Source organism: Centropristis striata, chromosome 4, assembly GCF_030273125.1.
Source record: "Centropristis striata isolate RG_2023a ecotype Rhode Island chromosome 4, C.striata_1.0, whole genome shotgun sequence".
Lineage (NCBI taxonomy): Eukaryota > Metazoa > Chordata > Actinopteri > Perciformes > Serranidae > Centropristis > Centropristis striata.
The window spans coordinates 3,597,909-3,621,833 of NC_081520.1; the positions used below are offsets into that span (position 1 = coordinate 3,597,909).

Below are 23,925 nucleotides of genomic sequence, written 5' to 3' on the forward strand. Positions count from 1 at the left end.
AAAACAAGAACACTGTTAGCTGTGGTGATGAGGCTTGCAAAATTCCGAGAATTTTCAAAGATGGAAACTTTCCATGGAACGACAAGATTTTATATGCATAAACAGGAAAAAAGCGTGAATTTACAAAATTGAAGCTTAAATATAGTTGGGAAAATATATATTTGCATAATCTTGACTAAAACAACTAGATTTCACGCAAGTACACTTGAATATCTGCTATTCCCCAATCACATGCACATAGCACACTGCTTACTGCAGGGCGACTGAGGCTCCACCCACTATAGAGGCCACGCCCCCAACATGCACTGTACATTACTCCATCACATGTTCAATTCATTTACATGTTAAATGGGACTTTTTTTGGAGATTTTTGGAAGGGGGGCATTTTACGTAAATTTTTGAATGGGTGGGGTCATTGTTTTTGTTGTTCAAGGAAATAATTGACTGTTCAATAAAATAACTAAAACGTGATAAAGTTCTACTTGCAAATAAATCTGTTGAAATGTTTTTTAATTGTACTATTTTGCAAGATGTCTGCTTATGACAAAACAAAATGTTCATTTTTATGTTTGGATGTGATACAGTTCGTTTAATTACCCCCAATTTCCAGTTAAGTCCCATAAATTTCCATAATTCCCATGGAAAGTTTCAGATTTGGAATATTCACAAAATTCCCCAGCTTAACTTCCGATGGAAAGTTTCTGTACCAGAAATGTACCACCCCTTTGCAACCCTAGTGGTGATCACATAATACTTCACTACTGCAGTACACTGCATACTTTATATTACTGTACACTGGAGATCTGTGTCCCTCTGTAGCACTTATACATCCACAGTATTGTCACACTAGATAAATTCTTCTTCTGTGTTTTAAGATGTTTCGATGATGATTCATTCTAGAGCAGGGGTGTCAAACTCTGGCCCGCGGGCCAAATTTGGCCCGCAGTGTAATTTTATTTGGCCCGCGAGCCAATATCAAATTATTATATAATTATTGTACTATAAAAGCCGACCCGCCGGTATTATACGGCGCATTTACCGCTAATACTAGATTTATTATTGTTATTTTATTTTTAAATGTATTAACCTGTTGAAAAACTTTATTTTGATATTTAAATCAGAAGGATGCAAATAGAAAAGAGGTATACGATTTTTATTTATTTTTTATTTAATAAATTAATGACATTGATGTGTTTTTTATTTGAAATTTGATTTTGCATGTCTGCACTATTTAGTTATATATTGTATGTTTATAAGCGTTGCTGGTTCCATATTTAATGTTAAAGAAAAACATGTTTGGTATATATTAAAAGGTTTATTTGTTCAATGTTGGCCCGCGATTTTATTCAAGTTTTAAATTTTGGCCCATTGTGTATTTGAGTTTGAGACCCCTGTTCTAGAGGTTTAAAGGGTTTTCATTCTAAGTCTAAGAGTCTGGTGGGTAAAAAAAAACAAAACGAATAATTATCACAATATTGTACATAATAACACATATTATTTTTACAGATCGATCAATAATTCTGACCGGTTGTCCATCCAGTCCTTCTTCTCCAGGAAGTCCAGGAGCGCCCGTCTCTCCTCTTGTTCCGTTACATCCGTCGTGACCTGGAAAACCGGGACCTCCAGCAGGACCTGGGTGTCCCTGAACACACAAACATACACCTTACAGTCTGACCTCTGACCTCGACACGTCTGGGCCAATCAGAGCTGCCGAGAGGTTGACAGGGTGGGGATTCTTACCGGGACTCCTTCTAAACCTGGAAAACCAGGAACACCGACACTTCCCTGAAAACAACAAGCAGAGTTAAACCCAAGTTCAGGTTCTGAGTTGCAGGGTTCCACATCAGTTTTAGAAGTTGTTAATAACTTTAACCAGAATCAAACAGAACGGTTGTGTTTATTCACCACGTCTCCTTTCTGTCCTGCAGCTCCTGTTGGCCCCTCGTTTCCTCTCTGGCCCTTCTGTCCTGGAGGCCCCTGAGGACCCGGGAACCCCGGGGGCCCCTGAGGGCCCTGCTGGCCCAGAGGACCTGGAGGACCCTGCAGAATATAAATAATTCTGTTACAAAACTAGAACAAGTTCTCCTTCTTTTTTCACATTCATTTCTTTAACTTGTTTTTTATGTGTGGTTTCAAATAACAGCCACAAAAGAGAGTTTTCTTTAGCTGGACTGAGGGTAATTCATATTTGATCATTTTATTTTATTTTATTTTACAGGCTTTTTCTTGTTTTTTTCTACATTAAGTGCAAATACCAAAATAAGTAATTTACTTTCACGAATATTAACTATAAAATTAAAGTTGAAATCTGTATCTGTTTTTACAATATTCAATTGCTTGATGGTCTTGAATGTTGAATTACAGTCAATTATATGTAAAAATACTAAAAAAAATATGTGTCATATTTCGGAATGTAAAATAAGGCAACTTTCTGTTTCTTACAGTCAATTTATTTTTAATTGGTAAAGAAACAGTAAAAAGTCTTTGGCAGCAGAAGTTGCCAAAAATTGACCATCTTATTAAAGTTTAAAAAAAATGTTATCCGCACACACACATTCTTTTAAATACAGATATTTACTGTATATTAGCCAGTTAGTTAGTATTTTTCAAGGAACTATGAGTAAAAATAACTTATTGTCGCTATATTTTATGTTTACCATTTTTTTTAAGTGCAGGGGTTTTATGCAGTTGCAATGTAGGACTTTTTAAAAAAAAAAGTAAAGCAATTAAATCATTTTGAAATCAATATTTTTTCATAACTATTTAATAAATCTGAAGGTTACAACCTTAATAAACCTTCACAGTGATTTTAGACACTTCCTGCATCACCCTGTCACGGGTCTTTTTCACTATGAGCCACTCACTTTCAATAACCCCACACAGATTGAAATACTGATTATATATGATCATATATATTGATTTATGTGCTGATTCATCAATATATTTCATCTTTCCACTTGTTGATAATCACCGCTGTTTTGTGTGCTGAGTCTCTGACATGTCATGTTGTTATCTGACCACAGGAGGGCAACAACAGATACACACACACACACACACACACACACACACACACACACACACACAGAAGTAGTGTGTTTGAACAGCAGCTCAGACATTCAGGATGTTAAATCAGATGGAATGTTCCTTTAAATCAGCAGACATCAGATTACACTGTAACACACACACACACACACACACACACACACAAAATCTGAGAAAACCGGTGATGCAGCAAGTTCCCCTACATCACTCATACGAGCCAGTTTATTACAAATCTGCACGAGGCTCAGTTTTCTCTTGCACAAATAAAACAAAATATGACGCATTATAATTCATTGAACTATCCAGCATTTATGGGGCAGTTGGATCAAATAAACCCTGGTTTTGAACCATCAGGCCTGTTCGTGTCATGTACAGAAGTTGTATTTTAAACCCGTTTTTTCCCCCGAACCTTAACCCTTGTGAAAAACGCCAAATACACTGTGTTTCCCTTAGAAATAAACTGTAAAAACAGGCATTTTCGTCAGGGTTTTAACTTTCCAACAGCCCATGAAGAGATCAGGTAATGGTTATAAAAGTTTTCTGTTCCAAAAAATCGACCAAAACGATGCTTAAAATAGTGATATTTCTGTCAGAATCACTTTATTCTACATGTGTCATTTAAAACATGTCCAAAAATAAAGCATTTGCATTGACCAGATCCTGTTAAAACATTAAATTCTGCTCCTCAGCGACACTGTGAGCCATGATTGATTCTGTTGAGACAAATGGTCACATCACAAATATTAAGACATATAAAGACATGTTAGAGTTGTTCCCACTCTCGCCATGATTGTGCTGATTCCATAGAGCTGCAGGACTTATAGATTTTACATATGTTTTTTAAATTGCAGTGAAATACAAGGACACAGTGAGTAAAATGTAAAAAGAGCAAAAAACTGCTTGTTGGGATTCAGAGGGTTAAGGCCTTGTCCACACGTAACTCTAAATCCCCGTTCACGTGTGCACGATGGGTCAAAAACATTTTAAAAAATACCAATGCAGGTGTGGACACAGCCTAAAACAGAGAGCAGTTAGCCTGGGTATACCCATACTGACTTGCACGCTCGATTTAATTTCGAACTGCGAAGGGGTCTGGTAACTATATCCGTTTCTTAGCCCTGTTTTAGGGATCCAATCACAGAATGATGAGGGACAGCAAGACGATGATGCGTACTACTCGACAGACAGAACCTTGTAGTTTTGTAGCTTTCTTACGGATCCAACATGGCTGCAGAAAACGCGAAACTCTCTTTGGATCTAGCTGTAGACAGTGTTCTAGATAGTTTAGAGCCAAAGTTTATTTTAGAAGAAGAACAACGTTTGACTTTACACTCCTGTTTCACCACCAACAAGGATGTTTTAGCCTTGCTTCCGACAGGATTTGGCAAAAGCCTAATCTACCAACTAGCCCCGCTACCGCTCACTGCTGTAACGCCGGTGATCTCGCTACGAGCCGGGGGACAGCGGAGCCGCCCAGAGACCCGCAGCAGCTCGTCTATTGCCCATAAAATCAGTGGATGTGTGTGGCTGAATGACATGAGGGGGAATAAGGCGTAAAAATAAATAATCTTGCAGAAAGCGAGAACTGGAGAAGCAAAGCAGCAAGCAACACTCTCTCACAGACACACACACACACACCCTGTAGACTGTGAGCTGAAACTACAGAGCAGCCAGAACAAAAATGTTGCAGAAGCACAATTGAGCATTTTAGTCCCAAAGTAGAGATGGGCTAGTCTGGCTATGTAAACATCAGTCATGTTCATGCTCGATGCTTCCTCGAATTTCTGTCGCTCTACATACGTCATCTGGTATAACTGATACGATTGGCTAAGAGCTACGTACAGACGCTTATGAGAGACATTCGTAGCACCCAATAAACGGCTCTGGAGGATCATAAGCCACGCCCCCTCTACGGAAAAATGAATGGCTGGTTCCAGACTATATCTCATTTGTGATAGAGAGCAGTTATAATCCGTAGCAAATCATACGAATTCCAGTTCATGAGAAAAAGTTGCTTCTGTTCAGAGTGAGTGACCTGAACAGGTGAGGATCAATCTGTAACTGTGTTTACAGGAAACAACTTCCCATATGAAGCATCTGTAAAACTAATAATATAATGACACAGAGCTACCATGATGAAAAACGAATTATACGGAGTATTTTTTTGTCAATAAATATGTCTTCACTCTCTAGAGCAATTCAGGAAACCACCAGCTGAAATAATTTCTATATTATTTTAAATAAGAGCGTTAAAATGTTCTAATCACTGCTTAAAAATAAATGATAGTGCATGATGTTTATCAACTGATCAAAGTAATAAATAGGAAGGTCTGTGTGTGTGTGTGTGTGTGTGTGTGTGTGTGTGTGTGTGTGTGTGTGTGATGAGATGTGACAGCTGTGATCTCTGTTAGTCCACTCTCTGTCCTTCTTTCTCTGAAACCTCTGAACTGTGAAATCACTGAGACAGACGCCTTCCCACAATCCTCTCTGCCTGTCTGCTGCCCCCAGCTGTACAAACACACACACTGACAGGTACACACTGAAACATACACGCGCACACACTCACTCACACACACACACACACACACACACACACACACACACTGAAACATTCACACACTGAAACATTCACTCATCAAAACACACTGATTGGAGGTCAGCTTATGCTTATGGGCTGAACGACAGTCTGCTCAGATAAATGTTGTTGTTGTTGTTGTTGTTTACCCCATCAGCTGATTGCAGTGACAGGAGACTGCTGTATGATGTGTTTGATTGGTTCCTGAATTGGAGGACACAAACATCTGGACCACACTGTGACTGTATATAGGAACATCTGGACCACACTGTGACTCTGGACAGAAACACCTGGACCACTTAACTCTGGACACAAACATCTAGACCAAAGTGTGACTGTGGACACAAACATCTGGACCACACTAACTATGGACACAAACATCTGGACCACACTGTCTCTGGACAGAAACATCTGGACCACATTGTGACTCTGGACCACACTGTGTCTCTGGACAGAAACATCTGGACGACACTGTGAGTGTATATAGAAACATCTGGACCACACTGTGACTCTGGACAGAAACATCTGGACCACTTAACTCTGAACACAAACATCTAGACCAAAGTGTGACTGTGGACACAAACATCTTGACCACACTAACTCTGGACACAAACATCTGGACCACACTGTCTCTGGACACAAACATCTGGACCACACTGTGAGTGTATATAGAAACATCTGGACCACACTGTGACTCTGAACAGAAACTTCTGGAATACACTGTAATTCTTGACACAAGTATCTGGACCACAATGTGTCTGTGTACAAAGCAGCTGGACCATACTATGATGGTGCATAGAAACATCTGGACCACACTGTGACTGTATATAGAAATATCTGGACCACACTAACTCTGGACACAAACATCTGGACCACCCTAACTCTGGACACAAATATCTAGACTGCACTGGGACTCTGGACAACACTGACTGTATATAAAAACATCTTGACCACACCATGTTTCTGTGCAGAAACATCTGGACTACACTGTAATCGTGCATAGAAACATCTGGACCAAACACTGACTGTATATAGAAACATCTGGACCACACTGTCACTCTGGACCACAGTGTGTCTCTGGACAGAAACATCTGGACCACACTGTGATGGTGCATAGAAACACCTGGACCACATTGTGACTGTATATAGGAACATCTGGACCACACTGTGACTCTGGACACAAACTTCTGGAATACACTGCAATATTTTAACCAAATATCTGGACCACACTGTGTCTGTGTACAAGACATCTGGAATGTAATATGATGGTGCATAGAAACACCTGGACCACACTGTAACTGTATATAGAAACATCTGGACCACACTAACTCTGGACACAAACATCTAGACCAAAGTGTGACTGTGGACACAAACATCTGGACCACACTAACTCTGGACACAAACATCTGGACCACATTGTGACTCTGGACCACACTGTGTCTCTGGACAGAAACATCTGGATTGCACTTGGACTCTGGACAACACTGACTCTGGAACACTGACGGTATATAAAAACATCTTGACCACATCATGTTTCTGGGCAGAAACATCTGGACTACACTGTAATCGTGCATAGAAACAGCTGGTCCAAACTGTGACTGTATATAGAAATATCTGGACCACACTGTCACTCTGGACCACAGTGTGTCTCTGGACAGAAACATCTGGACCACACTGTGATGGTGCACAGAAACACCTGGACCACACTGTGACATACAGTCTATGCTGTGGACACAAACATCTGGACCACACTAACTCTGGACACAAACATCTGGACTGCACTGGGACTCTAGACAACACTGACTCTATATAAAAACATCTTGACCACACCATGTTTCTGGACACAAACATCTGGACCACACTAATGAAACCAGACACAAACATTTTGGTCTGTGCACAGAATCTGGACCACACGGTACTCGCTGTAGTGTTACCATAACCTTCTGGACTGTGGGCCACTATGTAATTTGTGTGTGTGTGTATGTGTGTGCAGAATCTGCTGACTCTGTTTAGGGTAAACAGCTGCTAATTTAACACCAACACATTCCTCACTAACACTCCTCCATCCAGCAGCTCATTATTACAGTGTGTGTGTGTGTGTGTGTGTGTGTGTGCTTTCCTGTGCAGAGGTTTACAAGCTGACAGTGAAGGTGTCATAGGTCTGTTAACAGAGGAAACTGTCTACAGCTGTGATGATGTCACACTGTTGCTGGGCTCTGATTGGCTGTTATGTGTGAGTGGGCAGAGTCTAACCCTTGCTCCTTTGGCTGGAAAACACTGACAGGTGGAGCAGTCCCGACCAGCGCATGGCTCCGTCAGGTCGCCCTGGAAGAAAGAACGCAAACATCAGTATGACATCACAGCATCAGCATTATCAAAACAACACTTTTATACCTCAGCTGAAGATATTTTCCTACATTATTAATATCAAAATTCAAAAGATTGCCCATTTGTTCTTTCTTTATATTTAATTTTTTTATTATTGCTTTTTAATCGCACTTATTTTTGCACCGCGGAACGCTTCTCACTGGATGAGTTTCAGGCGGACCGATTATACTGGAGCACCAACTAGCGTTGATGAGTTGAGACAACAACAAACCACAGTGAACATGAAGGAAGAAGCTGATGAGACCTTTGGTTGGCCCCGTGGATGATGGGACATTTAGTTACTAAAAACCAACGGATGGAAGCGTCGATAAGAGCATGGTTGTGTTGCTATGCAACAAGGAATTCACATATCACCGCAGCACATCCAGCCTCAAGTATCACCTCAATGCTAAACATATAGCAGCTAGCGGCTAGTGTGCTAGCTAGCGTGGATTGTGTTTTACTTAAAAAAACAAAGAATTCTAGTTTACAGAAGGTCTACCTACCTATAGGCTACCTGGATTTATGAAATGTACTATATTTCTAAATATGCTATTGCTACACTTAATGGCAAAAATTGCACTGGTCTGTTGGACTTGAACAAAAATAATCAATATTTTTGTTGCTTAAGCTTATGTATTCAGTCATTATTCAATGGTATACTAAAAATCCATGTGAAAAAAAATTACTTCTCACTGGTCTCAGGTCAAATATTCATATGCGATTAAAATGCGATTAATTTCGATTAATTAATTACAAAGCCTCTAATTAATTAGATTCATTTTTTTTAATCGAGTCCCGGCCCTAATATATATATATAAACATGTATTCATATATAACATTTTCTCCCACCCACCACCCCACCCAAAAACCCACCCCAATCCTCTTCTTTCATGTCTGACACACTAAGAGAACTGTATACTTACACAACTGTGCACACATGTACCCATATGCAACACTTGGGCATAATAGTGTGCATCATTTTACAATTAAAAAAAATACATAGAAGCATATATACAGAGATACATACACAGACATTTGCACATACATATATACACACATACATATAAATATACACACCTACTCATCTACTTGCATATATGTAAACCGAATCATATACTCATACCGTTGAGAATAGAGGAAAGAATAACATTTAAAAGTAATCGTGTTTAAATGTCGTGTGTAAACGCTCTAGGGGCTCAATCGGAAAAATACAAAGAACCAGGAACCAGCAGCAACCCTGTATCTACATCTCACTAGCACAAGGGATCTCAATGCGGACACATTATGTCTCAGAAAAAGACGTCACAGGGAGCCTGTCAACAAAATCAATCAGTGGTCTCCAAGTTCAATAAAATGAGACATTACGTCCTGTAGCCAAGATGGAAACAAAGGAGGTAAAGGGGACTTCCACAGAAAAAGAATCTTCCTACGTGCCATCAGTGAAGTGAAAGCTCGAACATTTCTTTGTTTTGTTGTTGTAGAACTTCCATCTGGAGGTCATTTGTTCTTTCTTAACAGGTACATTTCCTTTCCCATAAATCTAAATTCTCCAAACTTTTTCATCCTTTAAACTTATAAATAATAATAAATCTATACAAATATTTCTGTGAGGCTTCAAAAAGCCAAATTTGAGGAAATCTGGGAGAAGTGGAGATTGTACATCGCCCCAAAACGCCCTTCTTTTGTTTAATATTGTGTAACTTTCTTTTTAAAAAAATGTTTTAATCTGTTTTTTTACTACTTACTGTACATGGAAACACCCCCAAGTTCTGTTTGTTCGTTTGTTTATAAAAATCTGAAAATATGGATCACAGTGTCTATTATCAAAACGGTGATGACTGTTGTAATGTGATATTGAAATGTGATTCTAAATAAAGACAAAATGTAAAAAAAATAAAAAAAATCTATACAAATATCCAAAATAATGATGCTAACGTTATCTGGCCGGATTATGTTTTCAAATTTAGACATCAGAGTAAACGCAGAGGAAAAGGTGGAAAGGACATCAGCTATTGTCCCCACCACATGGACAAGCAAGACCATGTTCGTGTCCGTCTCAACATTCACCTTGGAGGAGGCACCAAGCAAGTTATACACTGGCTGCATGGAGGAACCAAACCTGACCACAGGCATCCTGCTGGACCTTCACTTGCAACAGGACCTGTGGCTTCCTTTATTTTTGACACTGCTTGGCAAAACTTGGTGTCTCTATTTCTGTGTGCTGATCTGACAGAGCAGACACTGTGAGGTGTCCTGCTGCTGAGCATGAGTGCGCAAATGATGCATGAATTGCAGGAACTGATGGGACAACATTTCAAATAAAACTGATTAATTGAATTTGAAAGCATGTTTCAGACTGCAGGAAGGCTCCATGCTTTGTGTTTTGAGGTGTTTTTCTCCAGCAGAGTGTGTTTTGTGTTTTATGGTGTATTCTCTGTGTTCAGACAGTGAGGAATGTAAACACTGTGCAGGGACAGACAAGCATCTCTGAGATTCTCAGGAAGCAGACAGCTGACTATGCATGTGTGTGTGTTTATCAGATAACGTCAGTGACAATCATGCATCCATTTCTTCAGACCCACACACTCTTTGAACAGTCTGAATGAGGACAGATGTGAAGCAGTTTCTGTTCATCAGATATGATTTAACCATCAGATCTTTAAACTCAGTTCCACAATAAAAAGCTGAATGCTGCAGCTGAGCCAAAACATATGCTTTTTTTTCATGTACAGTGTGTGATATGACATGTGTGTCTGTTAATGTATGGTGTGTAAAAAAACCTCAACTGTGCCAACAAAGTTAGGATGAATAGCGTGCATGCATTTCTTTATGTAGATAGAATAATACAGCACATGTGTTCATTAAAGAAACTCTAGGGCCAGTGAAAAAATGTTCAAACTCACATGAAGCCAAACAGTGGACCAGACCAGTATACAAAATTTGACCAGTAGGTGACGCACTTGACTCAGCAGCTGCTCCCAAGCAGAACATAATGGGACTGAGAGAACCTGTGAATACCAGTGGAGTTCTCCTCTTAGTCGGGACTTTTGCCATGACCTATTTTTGCTGAAGTGCTTAGTCCGGTTTTTGGCCCTGCTACAACATGATGTTGTAGTAATTAAATAGGCCAAATGCAGTAATTTTATGATTCAATATACATAAGGATGTGGTTTACCTTACAAATAATAAGAACGCTTAATAGCTAGCTGGTGCTAGTTGCTAACTTTAGTGCACAGTATGCCAGTTTAATTCAGAGTCTCGTTCAGTGGACAACTTCTCATATCTACCCTCTATTGTTGCCTTCAAATCCAAATTGTTGCCATATTGGTTATTCTAAAAAAAATGAACACTGGATATTCAAACATAAGCATGTTCATTATTGTCAATAATGAATGCTGTATAATAAAAAACATGCATGTTTATTATTTTCTATAATTAACGCTGTATAATGAAACACAATCTTTTTCAATACTGTATGCTGTAATATAAAAACATATTTTCAATAATGAACGCTATATATTAAACACATGCATGTTCATTATTTTCAGTAATATACGCTGTATAATAGAACACATGCATGTTCAATGTTTTCAATAATGAACATTGTTTAATAAAATATGTGCATGTTTATTTTTTCCAATAATGGCTCAGTTGGTAGATCGTTCGTCCAGTGATCGGAGGGTTGGTGGTTCGATCCCCGACCATGGCAGCCTACATGTTGAAGTATCCTTGAGCAAGATACTGAACCCTAAATTACTCCCGATGCTGCGTTCATCAGTGTGAGAATGAATTCCCAATGGTGGCAGGTGGCACCGTTCAGGGTAGCCTCTGCCACCAGTATGAATGTGTGTGTGAATGAGTGGGTGAATGAGTGCAGTCTGTAGTGTAAAGCTGTAGTGTAAAGCTTTGAGTGGTCGCAAAGCTGCTAGAAAAACCCTATATAAGTACAGCTCCATGTACCATTACCATTTAGCAATAATGAATGCTATTTACCAATGTAAATTGTATAGTAAAAAACATGCATCTTTATTATTGATTGTTAAATAGGGATGTTACGATTACCCATTTTCACGAATAATCGTGGTATTTAGGAAACATTACCTAAATACCGCCAATTTCTGGAAAAGATTATGCTGGAACCATGTTGGTACATCAGCGCAACTCGCCCAGATTAATGCAATATTTCTCTGACAATAATCGCACCAAGAAAATCTGTAATCTTGACATCCCTATATGCATGGATTTTCAATACTGCATGCTTTATAATGAAACACATGCATGTTCAACAGATGAACGCAAGCACCCCTTCAACATCACCATTATATTCCACACATGCATCACTAATAAAAATGCATGCGTTTTTATTATGCAGCGTTCATTATTGAAAATAATGGAGGTTCATAAGAAACAACAGGTAGGGAACCACTGACACTGACTGTCCCCCTTCACATGTCCCACACTGAGTGTCCTGTTGGTACACTGAGTGTGTGATTTTTTTCTCTGTGGGCCCCAGACGGTGAGTTTCCCAGCATGCAGCAGTGTTTGTGTAGCAGCCGCATTCCTGCAGCGTTGTGTAAACCAGGTTAGCAGTCAGGCGTGGCTATCAGCAGCAGGAATGTGGCTATCGCTCTATCTGCTGTCACGACTTTGTCCTGAATGTCTGCGCTCACACCATCCTCCCTCCATCAGTCCTCCAGTTATCCTCCATCATCTGCTGTCACGACTCTGTTCTGTACCTGTCTGCACTCACACCGACGTCCTTCCATCCTCCATCTCCACTATATCTGCTCCAGCCAACTCCCACTATCATCCATCCATCCTTGGCAGTCTGGGACACCTCGCTGCGACTGCTTGGCTAAGCAGACAGCGGAGCAGCTGATTGGCAGACACAGACTGAACCTGACGACCTCAATGGGATGGAGGGACTAAAAGTTTCTACACCTCTGCAGGGTCATCTCTCCATCCTGTGTTCATCCTTGATTAGTTCACCGTCAATCCTCCATCACAGTTAGTTTCTTAGTTATACGAAGAAAGACCTGGGGACCGAGCTCTGATCCCTGTGGTACACCAGAGACACTCAGGTGATCCTCTACCTCCACCTGCAGGTCCACCCAACTCATGATGCAATCACCTAAACCCCAGTGTGACAAAGACCAAAACAGACTTAAAGGAACACTCCACCGTTTTTTCATATTAAAACATGTTATCCGGTCAAGTAAGACGAGTTGATACAGACCTCTTGCGTCTCAATGCGTGCACTCAATCGCCCTGGCGCGCGGCGCCACTTGGATAGCACGTAGCTTAGCCCAGTTCATTCATTAGGAGGCGCAGTAATATCATCACTCCTGAAAAATCTTCTCCCCTCAGGAGTGATGATATTACTGCGCCGAGTCGAAGTGCTCCCAAGTGCTATTCCGCCATACATTATAGTTATCCTTTTTATCCGCTTAGAAAAGCACCACGTTTTATTTTGTGTCGCCATACTTGGTCATTTCACTACTCATGTAGCTGTATTTAAATAGGGAAAACGTGGAGGAGTTTGGTCGCTTCTAACTGTCCATCTGTTTGGATCCTAATGAATGAACTGGGCTAAGCTAAGTGCTAGCCAAGTGGCGCCGCGCGCCAGGGCGATTGAGTGCACGCATTGAGACGCAAGAGGTCTGTATCAACTCGTCTTACTTGACCGAATAACATGTTTTAATATGAAAAAACGGTGGAGTGTTCCTTTAAACAGACAATAAAAATGATGTGTACACTCTGAACCTCCATTTTAGATTTTTAATCAAACAACGTGGGCTGTAGGAAATCAAAGGAAATCTTGGTTGACGAAAATTTTACCAACTCTTCAACCAGTCGGTGGAGATGACCTTAATCCTCTAGGGTGCACTGAGTGCTACGGTATGTGCTATCCATTTTTCCTGCAGCATATCTTTTGATCTTTTGCAACAGGAGTTCCACGTATTTACTTTCTGCTAAGAACAACAGGCACTGATGGAGCATTTTGTCGAGGCCTAATGCTCCCCCAGATCTGAATCTGCACACAGAACCACTGGATTACTGAGGACTTCTCGTCTGCAGACTGAAGAAGCCATTTAAAGGAAAAGAGAAACCTCTTCACCTTCACAATAAAAGTCCAGAACAGAAACCTGAGGTGGCGAGATTTAAATAAGAGAGAGATGAACTCACCCCGAGAGCTGCAGGAGGAAACGTCAAGATCATCAGGATGCACCTGATGGAGGAAACACACAGCTGAGTCACTGACTTTGTTTACAGGCACAAAACATTCATGTTTTTGTCATTTTTGTAACTCTAAACTTGTAAATCTCTGAATTTGATGCAATCTCTTCTACATAGTGTACCAGCTTTTATGGAATTCATAAATGTTATTCTTTCTGACAAACAAGGCATTGCTGAATTTTTCTGAAGGCTGTGTTTCAGTGCACCAAGGTTATAATAGTTTTGGATTTTTCATTAGTTTTAGTTTTAATTTCGTTGTCAATTTTTGTTTTCAAATTCAGTTAGTTTTAGTTAGTTTTCAGAGTGAGTTCATTAGTTTTAATTAGTTTTTATTTTTTGGAAAATGCTTAGTTTTAGTTTAGTTTTTATTAGTTTTAGTGTTAGTTTTAGTTTTTTTGTAAAGGGGTATTTGTTGGGTGCCAGATTCAATAAGGTCACAATAAATGTTTCCTTTATTTCCTTTGTCTGATCCATCTCAGCCACAATAAGTTTATTAAGTCATAAAACCAGATAGATGAAATAGATTTCATATCTACCAAAAGAATTACGTATGAAAAAAGCTGACAAAGACGAAAACTAAGGACATTTTCACTATAATTTCAGTTAGTTTTAGTTAGTTTTGTAACCAAAAATTCAGTTTCAGTTAGTTATCATTTTTTTAAAAACTCTTGTTTTTATTTTTATTTCAGTTAACGAAAATGTTTTTTCAATTCTAGTTTTTGTTATTTCGTTAGTTTTCGTTAACTATAATAACCTTGCAGTGCACTAAAACTCTATATGTCAATCACACATTTTTGAAGTGTTTCTACATGAACTACTGAAGCAAACTGAGAATGCACATTATTGAATTAATGTTAATTGATGTTAATTTCACAAGTTTGTGTCTCATTTGTTGTCATCTATACTTATATTATTGTAGAACAATTACAAAAACCCAACATGATACCCGCAACATGATGCTCTCAAAGGCCGATATCACTACAATATTCCTACTATTCTGTTTAATTTCAGATGCAGCTCAGCACTGTGTGTCAAGATTAGATGTCATAAATCTGTAATAAAAATAATTTGTTCAACACATATGCTGCTGATTTAGGCCATTTATTAAATATCGAGAATATATCGAGTTGTAAAGTTTCATGTGGTTGTGATTATCCGACAGGTCACAGCAGCTCATTTCATACAGTGAGCTCAAGTTTCACTGACTAACATCATCACACATGAAGAAAATTGGGCTCATTGGATCTACAAGAGTCTCAGCTTTACAGTCATGCCCGATTTATGCAGCTCACAGACTGTTTAGGATGCCCAGTATGCACAAATATTAATATGCAATAGGCCAAAACATGCATGTAATCAGTCTTTAAAGAGGAGACACACAGGTACAAACAGAACCGATTCGCATTCATGAGGTCAGAGGGCGGCTTTAAAGATCGACATGTCCCAGCTAAAAAAAAACTAAATTTGGCATGTTCCAGATAGAACATGGTCTCACAGAAATCCGTGAAATAGCCACGGATTCACTCAAATTTCCGTGAAACTGACACGGATTTCGCTACAATGCAAGTTAATATTTTTTAACGTTTGTTCCAAGTCACGTGACTTTCAAGGTCCCGGCGGTCAGAACAAAAAACATGGCGGACAGTTCTCTCATTTTTAGTGAAAAAAATCAATATTTTGACTTAGTTTCTGCATAAAAATGGATTTTGATCACATTTCTAGCGCGAAATATATGTTTTATTTTCTAAATATTCACTCAGTGAATGTACATAATCACTTTGTATGTTGGAATAGCCACGGGATATGACTGTCATTAACTTGCATTGTAGCGTAATCCGTGTCAGTTTCACGGAAATTTGAGTGATTCCGTGGCTATTCCACGGATTTTGTGTTAAGCGAATCCGTGGCTATTCCACGGATTCCTGTGAGATCATGTTGTCCAGATAAGATATCATGGCAAGGTTTGTACCGCTGTATTCCTTAAATCTAGTTTCCAGTTTCATGTCATCAACCTTCTCTGTAGTCTGTATGGTTCTTTGTGTCAGAGTAAAAAAAAATGTAATCAAGCAGTGGTGGACTTTTTTTGGAGCCTCTCATTCCTTCAACCACCTTCTTGAAAAGGTCTCTTATCCAAAGACCTGTTGATCTCCAAATCTTTGACCATGTCTAATAGTCTGAGTGTTTCTCCTTCTTTTCTTTGGCCTTGTTGGTTTTTGTCCAACACACAGAGCTGGTCTGAATGTGCTGTATACACGTCCTCACTAAGCTTCAAAAACCTGAATACTATCCATCCAAATGATCCATTCAGAATATCCTGACAGAACATGCTGTTCGACGACGAATATTGTGATACGGAATATTAGTGTGCATCTAAATGTAAACAGGTTATTATCTTATGATCTCGAACAACAGAGTGCAGCATTTTTATTTAACCCTCTGAACCCCAACAAGCCGTTTCAGGCCATTTCTTGCTCTTTTTACATTTTAATCTTTTAACCTATAAGTCCTGCAACTCTATGGAATCAGCACACTCATGGCTAGAAGTGGGAACAACTCAAACATGTCTTTGTGCAGAATAACAAAGTAAGGATGACAGAAATCATTAAAAAAAAACAAGTTAAATTTCTCTGCTAAATTGTTATTTTTTAATTCTTCATATATAAACAATTTTCCAAGTGCCCACAAGTGTTGATCTTGCTCTTGTTGCTCTTTTTCTTACTCCATCACCACCTCCTCACAAAGCTGGCAACCAACTAGATCTCATTTTCACCAGGAGCTGCTCTACCACTAACCTTTCTGTAACCCCACTTCATGTCTCTGATCACTACTTCATCAATTTCTCGCTCCAACTCTCCCGAGCGGATCGTCTGTCCTCATCGACAGACACTCTACCTGTCCGTCATAACCTTCGCTCTCTCCCTCCCCCTGCTCTGGCTTCTTCTGTTCTTTGGATAAAAGCGTCTACAGACCTACCTCTTCAACAATACCTCGGTTAAGTCATGGTTGCCTACCTATATACTATATATATAAACCACCGGTCAAAAGTTTTAGAACACCCCAATTTTTCCAGTTTTTTATTGAAATTCAAGCAGTTCAAGTCAAATGAACAGCTTGAAAGGGTACAAAGGTAAGTGGTGAACTGCCAGAGGTAAATAAAAAAAGGTAAGCTTAACCAAAACAGAAAAATAATGTACATTTCAGAATTATACAAGTAGGCCTTTTTCAGGGAACAAGAAATGGGTTAACAACTTAACTCTATGGAGTCTTGGGCTATTTTGTCCATTTTTGAATTCTTTTCATGTCTTTGTAAGTCATTTTGTGTCTTTTTTTGGTCATTTTGTGTTTTTTTTAGTCATTTTGTGTCTTTTGGTGTCTTTTTTTGTCATTTTGTGTCTTTTTTTGGTCATTTTGTGTCTTTTTTTTAGTTCTTTAGTCCAACATAAAATGTGATTTTGAATCTTTTTTTTATTTTCAAAACACTATCATGCTCAATAAAGAATTTTAAATGTTGCAAATGTGCATTCATTTCAGAGTACACTGAGACATTAAACTGCATAATTTTCAATTAAATTCTGGAAAAGTTGGTGTTTTCTAAAACTTTTGACCAGTAGTGTATATATTAAAAAATAAAAACCGCTACTCTACTATTTCTTCTTATTAAGGATAGAGCACTCATGTAGTGATTACAGATGGCTCTTAAAGTTATGTACTTACTTGATTCCTGTGGTCTAAGTTTAGTACCATCAGGTTGAATGCACTTATTGTAAGTCGTTTTGGACAAAAGTGTCAGCTAAATGACATGTAATGTAATGTAATGTTGAATGTTACTAAAAAAAAGTTTGATATTATGCATATTAAAGTACTGTCATGTTTCCAGCCTCTCCTGTCCTCTCCTCTCTGCTCTGTGTAAACAGATTTTCAGTGAATATTTGTCAGGTGACCGTTCATCTCAGCAGAATCAATCATGGCTTCACAGTGTTGCTGAGGAGCAGAATGTGAATTTATGAATTTATTAGAAGAATTTATGTTTTTAACAGGATCTGGTGAGTGCAAAACCTTTAATTTTGGACACGTTTTAAATGACACATGTAGAATAAAGTGATTCTGACAGAAATATCAACATTTTAATGTTCGTTTTAGTCACCTTTCAACAGAACTTTTGAAACAGATAATCAGTTCAAGGACTGTTGGAAAGTTCAAGCTCTGACTATAATTACTTTTTTAATAGTTTCTTTCTACAATAAACGACGTATTTTGGCAACTTTTTAAAACAAAACACACCTCCCTGAGGTTTCTTCTCCTTTTTCCCCTGTTAAAGGGTTTTTTGAGGAGTTTTTCCCTGGCCGATGTGAGCAGTGGTGGAAGAAGTATTCAGATCCCTTACTTAAGTAAAAGTACTAATACAACACTATGAAATTACTCCACTACAAGTAAAAGTCCTGCATTCAAAACTTACTTAAGTAAAAGTACAAAAGCATCAGCATCAAAATGTACTTAAAGTATCAAAAGTAAAAGTACTTGTTATGCCGAATGGACCCACTCAGATTGTTTTATATATTCTAAATATCTTATTACATTATTTGCATTGATGATTTTATGTAAGCAGGGTTTTAATTTTGTAAAGATATGGCTCATTTAAGTACTTAATATACTGTTATAAGATTTGATTAAATAAAAAAAGTCTAATCACCTTAAATTGATCATATGTTTTATGTTGAAACTTGACCTGAAAAGTAACTAAAGCTGTCAGCTAAATGTAGTGGAGTAAAAAGTACAATATTTGCCTCAAAATGTAGTAGAGTAGAAGTATATATTTAGAGAAAATAGAAACACTCAAGTAAAGTACAAGTACCTTAAAATTGCACTTAAGTACAGTACTTGAGTAAATGTACTTAGTTACTTTCCACCACTGGCTATATAAATAAAACTGACTTGACATTTTGATCCTGCACGCTGATTACAAGATAAAAAGTATGTTAGTTATCTTAAGACACGTTTCATATGGAGATGGCAGAACTTCCTGTTTCATGATCGCTGTCACTGATCAATGAGAGATAATGATCAGCTAAAACTGATTTTGTTTACCAGAGCCACGTGTAGCTGCAGGGGGCGGAGCAGGAAGTCAGCAGCATCTTGTCCTCTGCTCAGAGGAAGTCCCACCCACTGCACGGCTCTGTCACTCTGACTCCGCCTCCGGCCGGCTCTCAGCCAATGGGGGCGCTGTGGCACTGGTGGTGGTCCTGCAGAGACACAAAGACACAAAGTGAGACGAACATCTTTTGGTGGCTGTAAAGGTGGCTCCGTTTTTTTGTATTTTTTTAACATTTTGAAAGGATTTCTCACTGAAAATGACTCCTTTGTTGTGGATGTTATTATCACCCTGTTGGTGTTTTTGTTCTGTTGCTCCACACAGATCTGAACCTGCTTGTGATGCACAGAAAACGGATGAAATCACAGAATTCGATAATAAAAATATCCAAATACTTTCAGTGACGCCATGTTCTGAGACACACGCACGGAGTGTGGGCTCCCCTGGAAATCGGTGGTGTTTTGCTGTTTGTAGAATTATAAGACATTTTAATTGAAAGACGGTGAACCCAAATTACTGCAGACTAACATGAGCACGGTTAGAGACACACGGAACAAAGGTTATAATAGTTTCGGATTTTTCATTAGTTTTAGTTTTAATTTTGTTGTCAATTTTTGTTTTCAAATTCAGTTAGTTTTAATTCGTTTTTAGAGTGAGTTTGCTAGTTTTGATTAGTTTTATTTTTTGGAAAATGCTTAGTTTTAGTTTAGTTTTTATTAGTTTTAGTGTTAGTTTTAGTTTTTTGTAATGGGGTATTTTTTGGGTGCCAGATTCAATAAGGTCACAATAAATGTTTCCTTTATTTCCTTTGTCTGATCCATCTCAGCCCCAATAAATTTACTAAGTCATAAAACCAGATAGATGAAATAGATTTCATATCAACCAAAAAGGTTTATGTATGAAAAAAGTTGACAAAGACGAAAACGAAGGACATTTTCACTATAATTTTAGTTAGTTTTAGTTAGTTTTGTAACCACACAATACAGTTTCAGTTAGTTATCGTTTTTTTAAAAACTCCCGTTTTTATTTTTATTTCAGTTAACGAAAATGTTTTTTCAATTCTAGTTTTCGTTATTTCATTAGTTTTCGTTAACTATAATAACCTTGCGCGGAACGCAGGGAAACAGCAAAAACAGCAAGAAGAAGCGAAAGGAAAAAAAGGGACGCCATCTTCCCCGAGCGAGGCAGGCGAATTTAACATGGAGCACATTCTCCGGGAGTTAAGAGAGTTGAGGAAAGAAAATAAGGAGTCGTTTGCAGACACCAAGGCCTCGTTATCTAGACTGGAAGTGTCGGTCACGGATTTGAACCAGAGGATGGAGAAATTAGAACAGAGAACCGAGGAAGCGGAGACGAGAGTCGGCGTGGCAGAGGACACCGGCCAGCGTCATGAGAGGATACCAGAATTTTGGGGGGTGACTTTTTTTTTTAAATGTGAAAATGGATAAATTATCTTCTGACACATGTTGGAAGCATTAGGGCTTGTGGATGTTTGGAGAGCCAAGAATCCAACAACAAAAGATTTCACCTTTATGTCCATGGTCCATGGATCATATTGTAGAATCGATCTGATTTGCATTTCAAAGCAGAGCCTGCATAAAGTTAGAGAGTCTGTTATTGAACCTCGTACTTTATCTGATCATGGTCCTGTAAAACTGAAATTAAATTTAGGTTTTGAGTGGCACTTCAAATACTGGAGACTGAATATTTCATTGCTAACAGACCCTAGTATAAAAGAACAAATAAAACAAACTATAGATGAATACTTCACAATTAATGACAATGGAGCGGTATCCCCCTCAAGTCTTTGGGATAGGGCGAAGGTGGTGCTGAGAGGGAAGTGTATTGAGAATGCTGTCAAACTAAACAAACAGAGAATGGATAGGGAAAAACGGTTGGAAAGCGATATAAAAAGACTAGGACAGGGACATAAAGTGACCAGAGATGAGAATGTATTGAAGCAATTACAAGACTGTAGAACAGGGGTCACCAACTACATTTGTCGGAGGGCCAGAATTTTTGTCACCCTGGGGGCCGGACCCTCAAATAAAATGAAATAAAAAACAAATTTTGGCATAACATTATTTTAATGTTTATTTATTATTGATGTCATTACAAAACTGAAGGCATTTTAGCACTTCATGAGTCACGTTTTATTTGATGTGCAATCATTATTTGTGACCTGTTCTGTTCTGATACCATGCTATTTTAAGTTATGCCAGTTGGTTTTCCTTTTTTTTCTGTACTGAGAAGTCTAGTCTGAAGCTTGAGACTTTGAAATAAAAACCAACAATGTTACGTAATGGCATGAGGAAAAGTTACGTTAAAAAACCCAAACAAAAACAAGTACTGTGTGAAACAGTAAATGTTCATTTAAACAGTGCAGCGAGTTTGTCCTCATTAAATAGAGTCATATATGGTGGGGATTACTGATAGGTAAGAGCTTTAATAGTGCGGACCACATGATATTTTCTCCTTGATGTACAATTTTGGAATCCAGTCACGGGCCGGATTGGACAGTTCGGCGGGCCGGATTCGGCCCGCGGGCCGCCAGTTGATGATCACTGCTGTAGAACTTCCTTGGATGAACTCCTCACACGAAAAGCTGAGGGAGCGATTCGATACACAAGCCAAAGATAATATGAGACGGGAAATCGAGCGAGCCGGCTACTTGCCTTTCAACTGAGAAAAGAGCAGTCAAGCCGCATTGTTCCAAAGATAAAACACCCGACATCTTTGACCGAGGTCTCACGCCCAGAAGAAGTAGCTGAGGCATTTAAAAAAAAATTTATAAAAAGATTTATGATACACCAGAAGAAACACAAAACAAAAGGAAATTGGAAGTTATGTTCAAAAATCTTAATTTAGCGATGCTTTCTGTGTCTGAGGCAGATGAATTAGTAACCTTAAAGAAGGTGTTAGGCAAGGAAACCCGGTCTCCCGTATTTTGTTTGCACTGTGTATCGAACCGCTTGCTGAGTTAATAAGGGAAAATGATCAGATTGAGGGAATTATGGATGAGGGAGGCGAAATGCATAAAATTCCACTGTTCGCGGATGACATTCTTTTGTTTATAAGAAATCCACAGTCATCTTATGCAATGCCTGAGAGACTATGGGGAGGTTTCAGGTAGGGGTGTGCCATATCGTATCGTTCACGATAATATCGGTATATTTTTTATGGTAAAAAAAAATGCATATCATGATATTGGCAACGTTCCTACTTCTTGATGTAGTGGTTAAAGTTGTTTTAATCACAAAAAGCTACTTACTCCCTGTCGCTAAACACATGCAGCTTTCAAAATAAGAGCACAGTGTGTTAAGAGAATCCACCACAGAATTTACAAGAAGACTGTCAAAATAAGATGCCTTAAATAAAACATACAATAACCTTTATTCTCCTTTACCATTTTGTAAAGGAGAATAAAGGTTATTGTATGTTTGTCATTAAAATATGCCCCCGGAACCCCTTACTGGTTATTTTTTATTATTTGCTCATACTCAGGAGTCAAGAGTAAATTTTTTTGTATTTGGCAACTATTGAGATTTGCACTTCAAACTACATTTTAGATTTTTAATTATTTGTACAGACTACAAAAAAAATCATATTTTCTATCTTTTTAAGTATTTCCTAATATCGTCAAGAATATCGTTATCGCAAAAATAGCCTGCAATATTGTGATATTCTTTTAGGGCCATATCGCCCACCCCTAGTTTCAGGGTATAAGGTTAATGAGGGGAAATCAGAAGCAATGATGATAACAGGATGCTGGCCTGCATGCTTAGACGGACAGGTGAAATTCAGGTGGTAAAAAAAGGGGCTTTAGGTATTTGGGAGTCATTCTGACTCATACCTCAAATCAGTTACATAAAGCAAATTATGATAAACTCATTTCTGAAATCAAAGATGACTTGGAAAGATGGGAGATGCTTCCTTTGTCTTTAGTTGGGAGGGTAGAAACTATCAGGATGAATGTCCTGCCAAGATTGTTATTTCTTTTTAATGTGTTACCTATCACTGCTCCTGTATCTACCTTTACATTTCTGGATAAGCTTGTTTCCAAATTCATATGGCAGAACAAGAGGCCCAGAGTGAGGCTCAAAGTCCTCTGTGTACGGAAGGATAAGGGTGGATTGGCCTTGCCGCATTTCAGAAGTTACTACTGGGCAGCACAACTTAAAACAACACTTATCTGGGTTGAGATGCGGCTTAGGAAATGGTAGAAAATACACCCCGTCGCCCAGCCTCTTGGGATACCTTGTGTCAGAGTTGCATGTACCCCATGCACACCGTTTGACCATTTTAAACTTAAAATCTCAAGAAAAAACACATAAAAACGACTGAAAACGGATTAACTCCAATGCATTTCAATGGATGTGGAAGCAGAGAATGTCCGAGTGTATTGAGTTAGCTATGCGCACTGTGATTGGCTCATCGCCTTTGGGGGTGTGGCTTAGCCATAGGTGAATTGGTTTCATGGATGAGATTAGATATGGACACAAAATGGGTACATATAGAGCAAGGTTCAGGAAAAAATACATCGCTCTCAACTCTTCCCTTTCTAAATTCAAAAGTAAGGCGTAAGGCGTAAACTTAGGATACAAAACGAATA

At 38.6% G+C, this 23,925-nt stretch overlaps 1 protein-coding gene across 1 annotated transcript in view; it reads right to left on the reverse strand.

Annotated features, from left to right (window-relative positions):
- col4a4 (collagen, type IV, alpha 4) overlaps positions 1-23,925 on the reverse strand; it is a 47,468-nt gene that overhangs the window by 20,415 nt on the left and 3,128 nt on the right. Inside the window, exons 2-7 of the mRNA XM_059331090.1 lie at positions 19,310-19,464; positions 14,174-14,216; positions 7,871-7,942; positions 1,906-2,040; positions 1,741-1,785; positions 1,526-1,642 (exon numbers count right to left, since the gene is read on the reverse strand). Of these exons, the coding sequence (XP_059187073.1) occupies positions 1,526-1,642; positions 1,741-1,785; positions 1,906-2,040; positions 7,871-7,942; positions 14,174-14,216; positions 19,310-19,356 (459 nt within the window). The 5' untranslated portion in view covers positions 19,357-19,464. The remainder of the gene's footprint in view (positions 1-1,525; positions 1,643-1,740; positions 1,786-1,905; positions 2,041-7,870; positions 7,943-14,173; positions 14,217-19,309; positions 19,465-23,925) is intronic.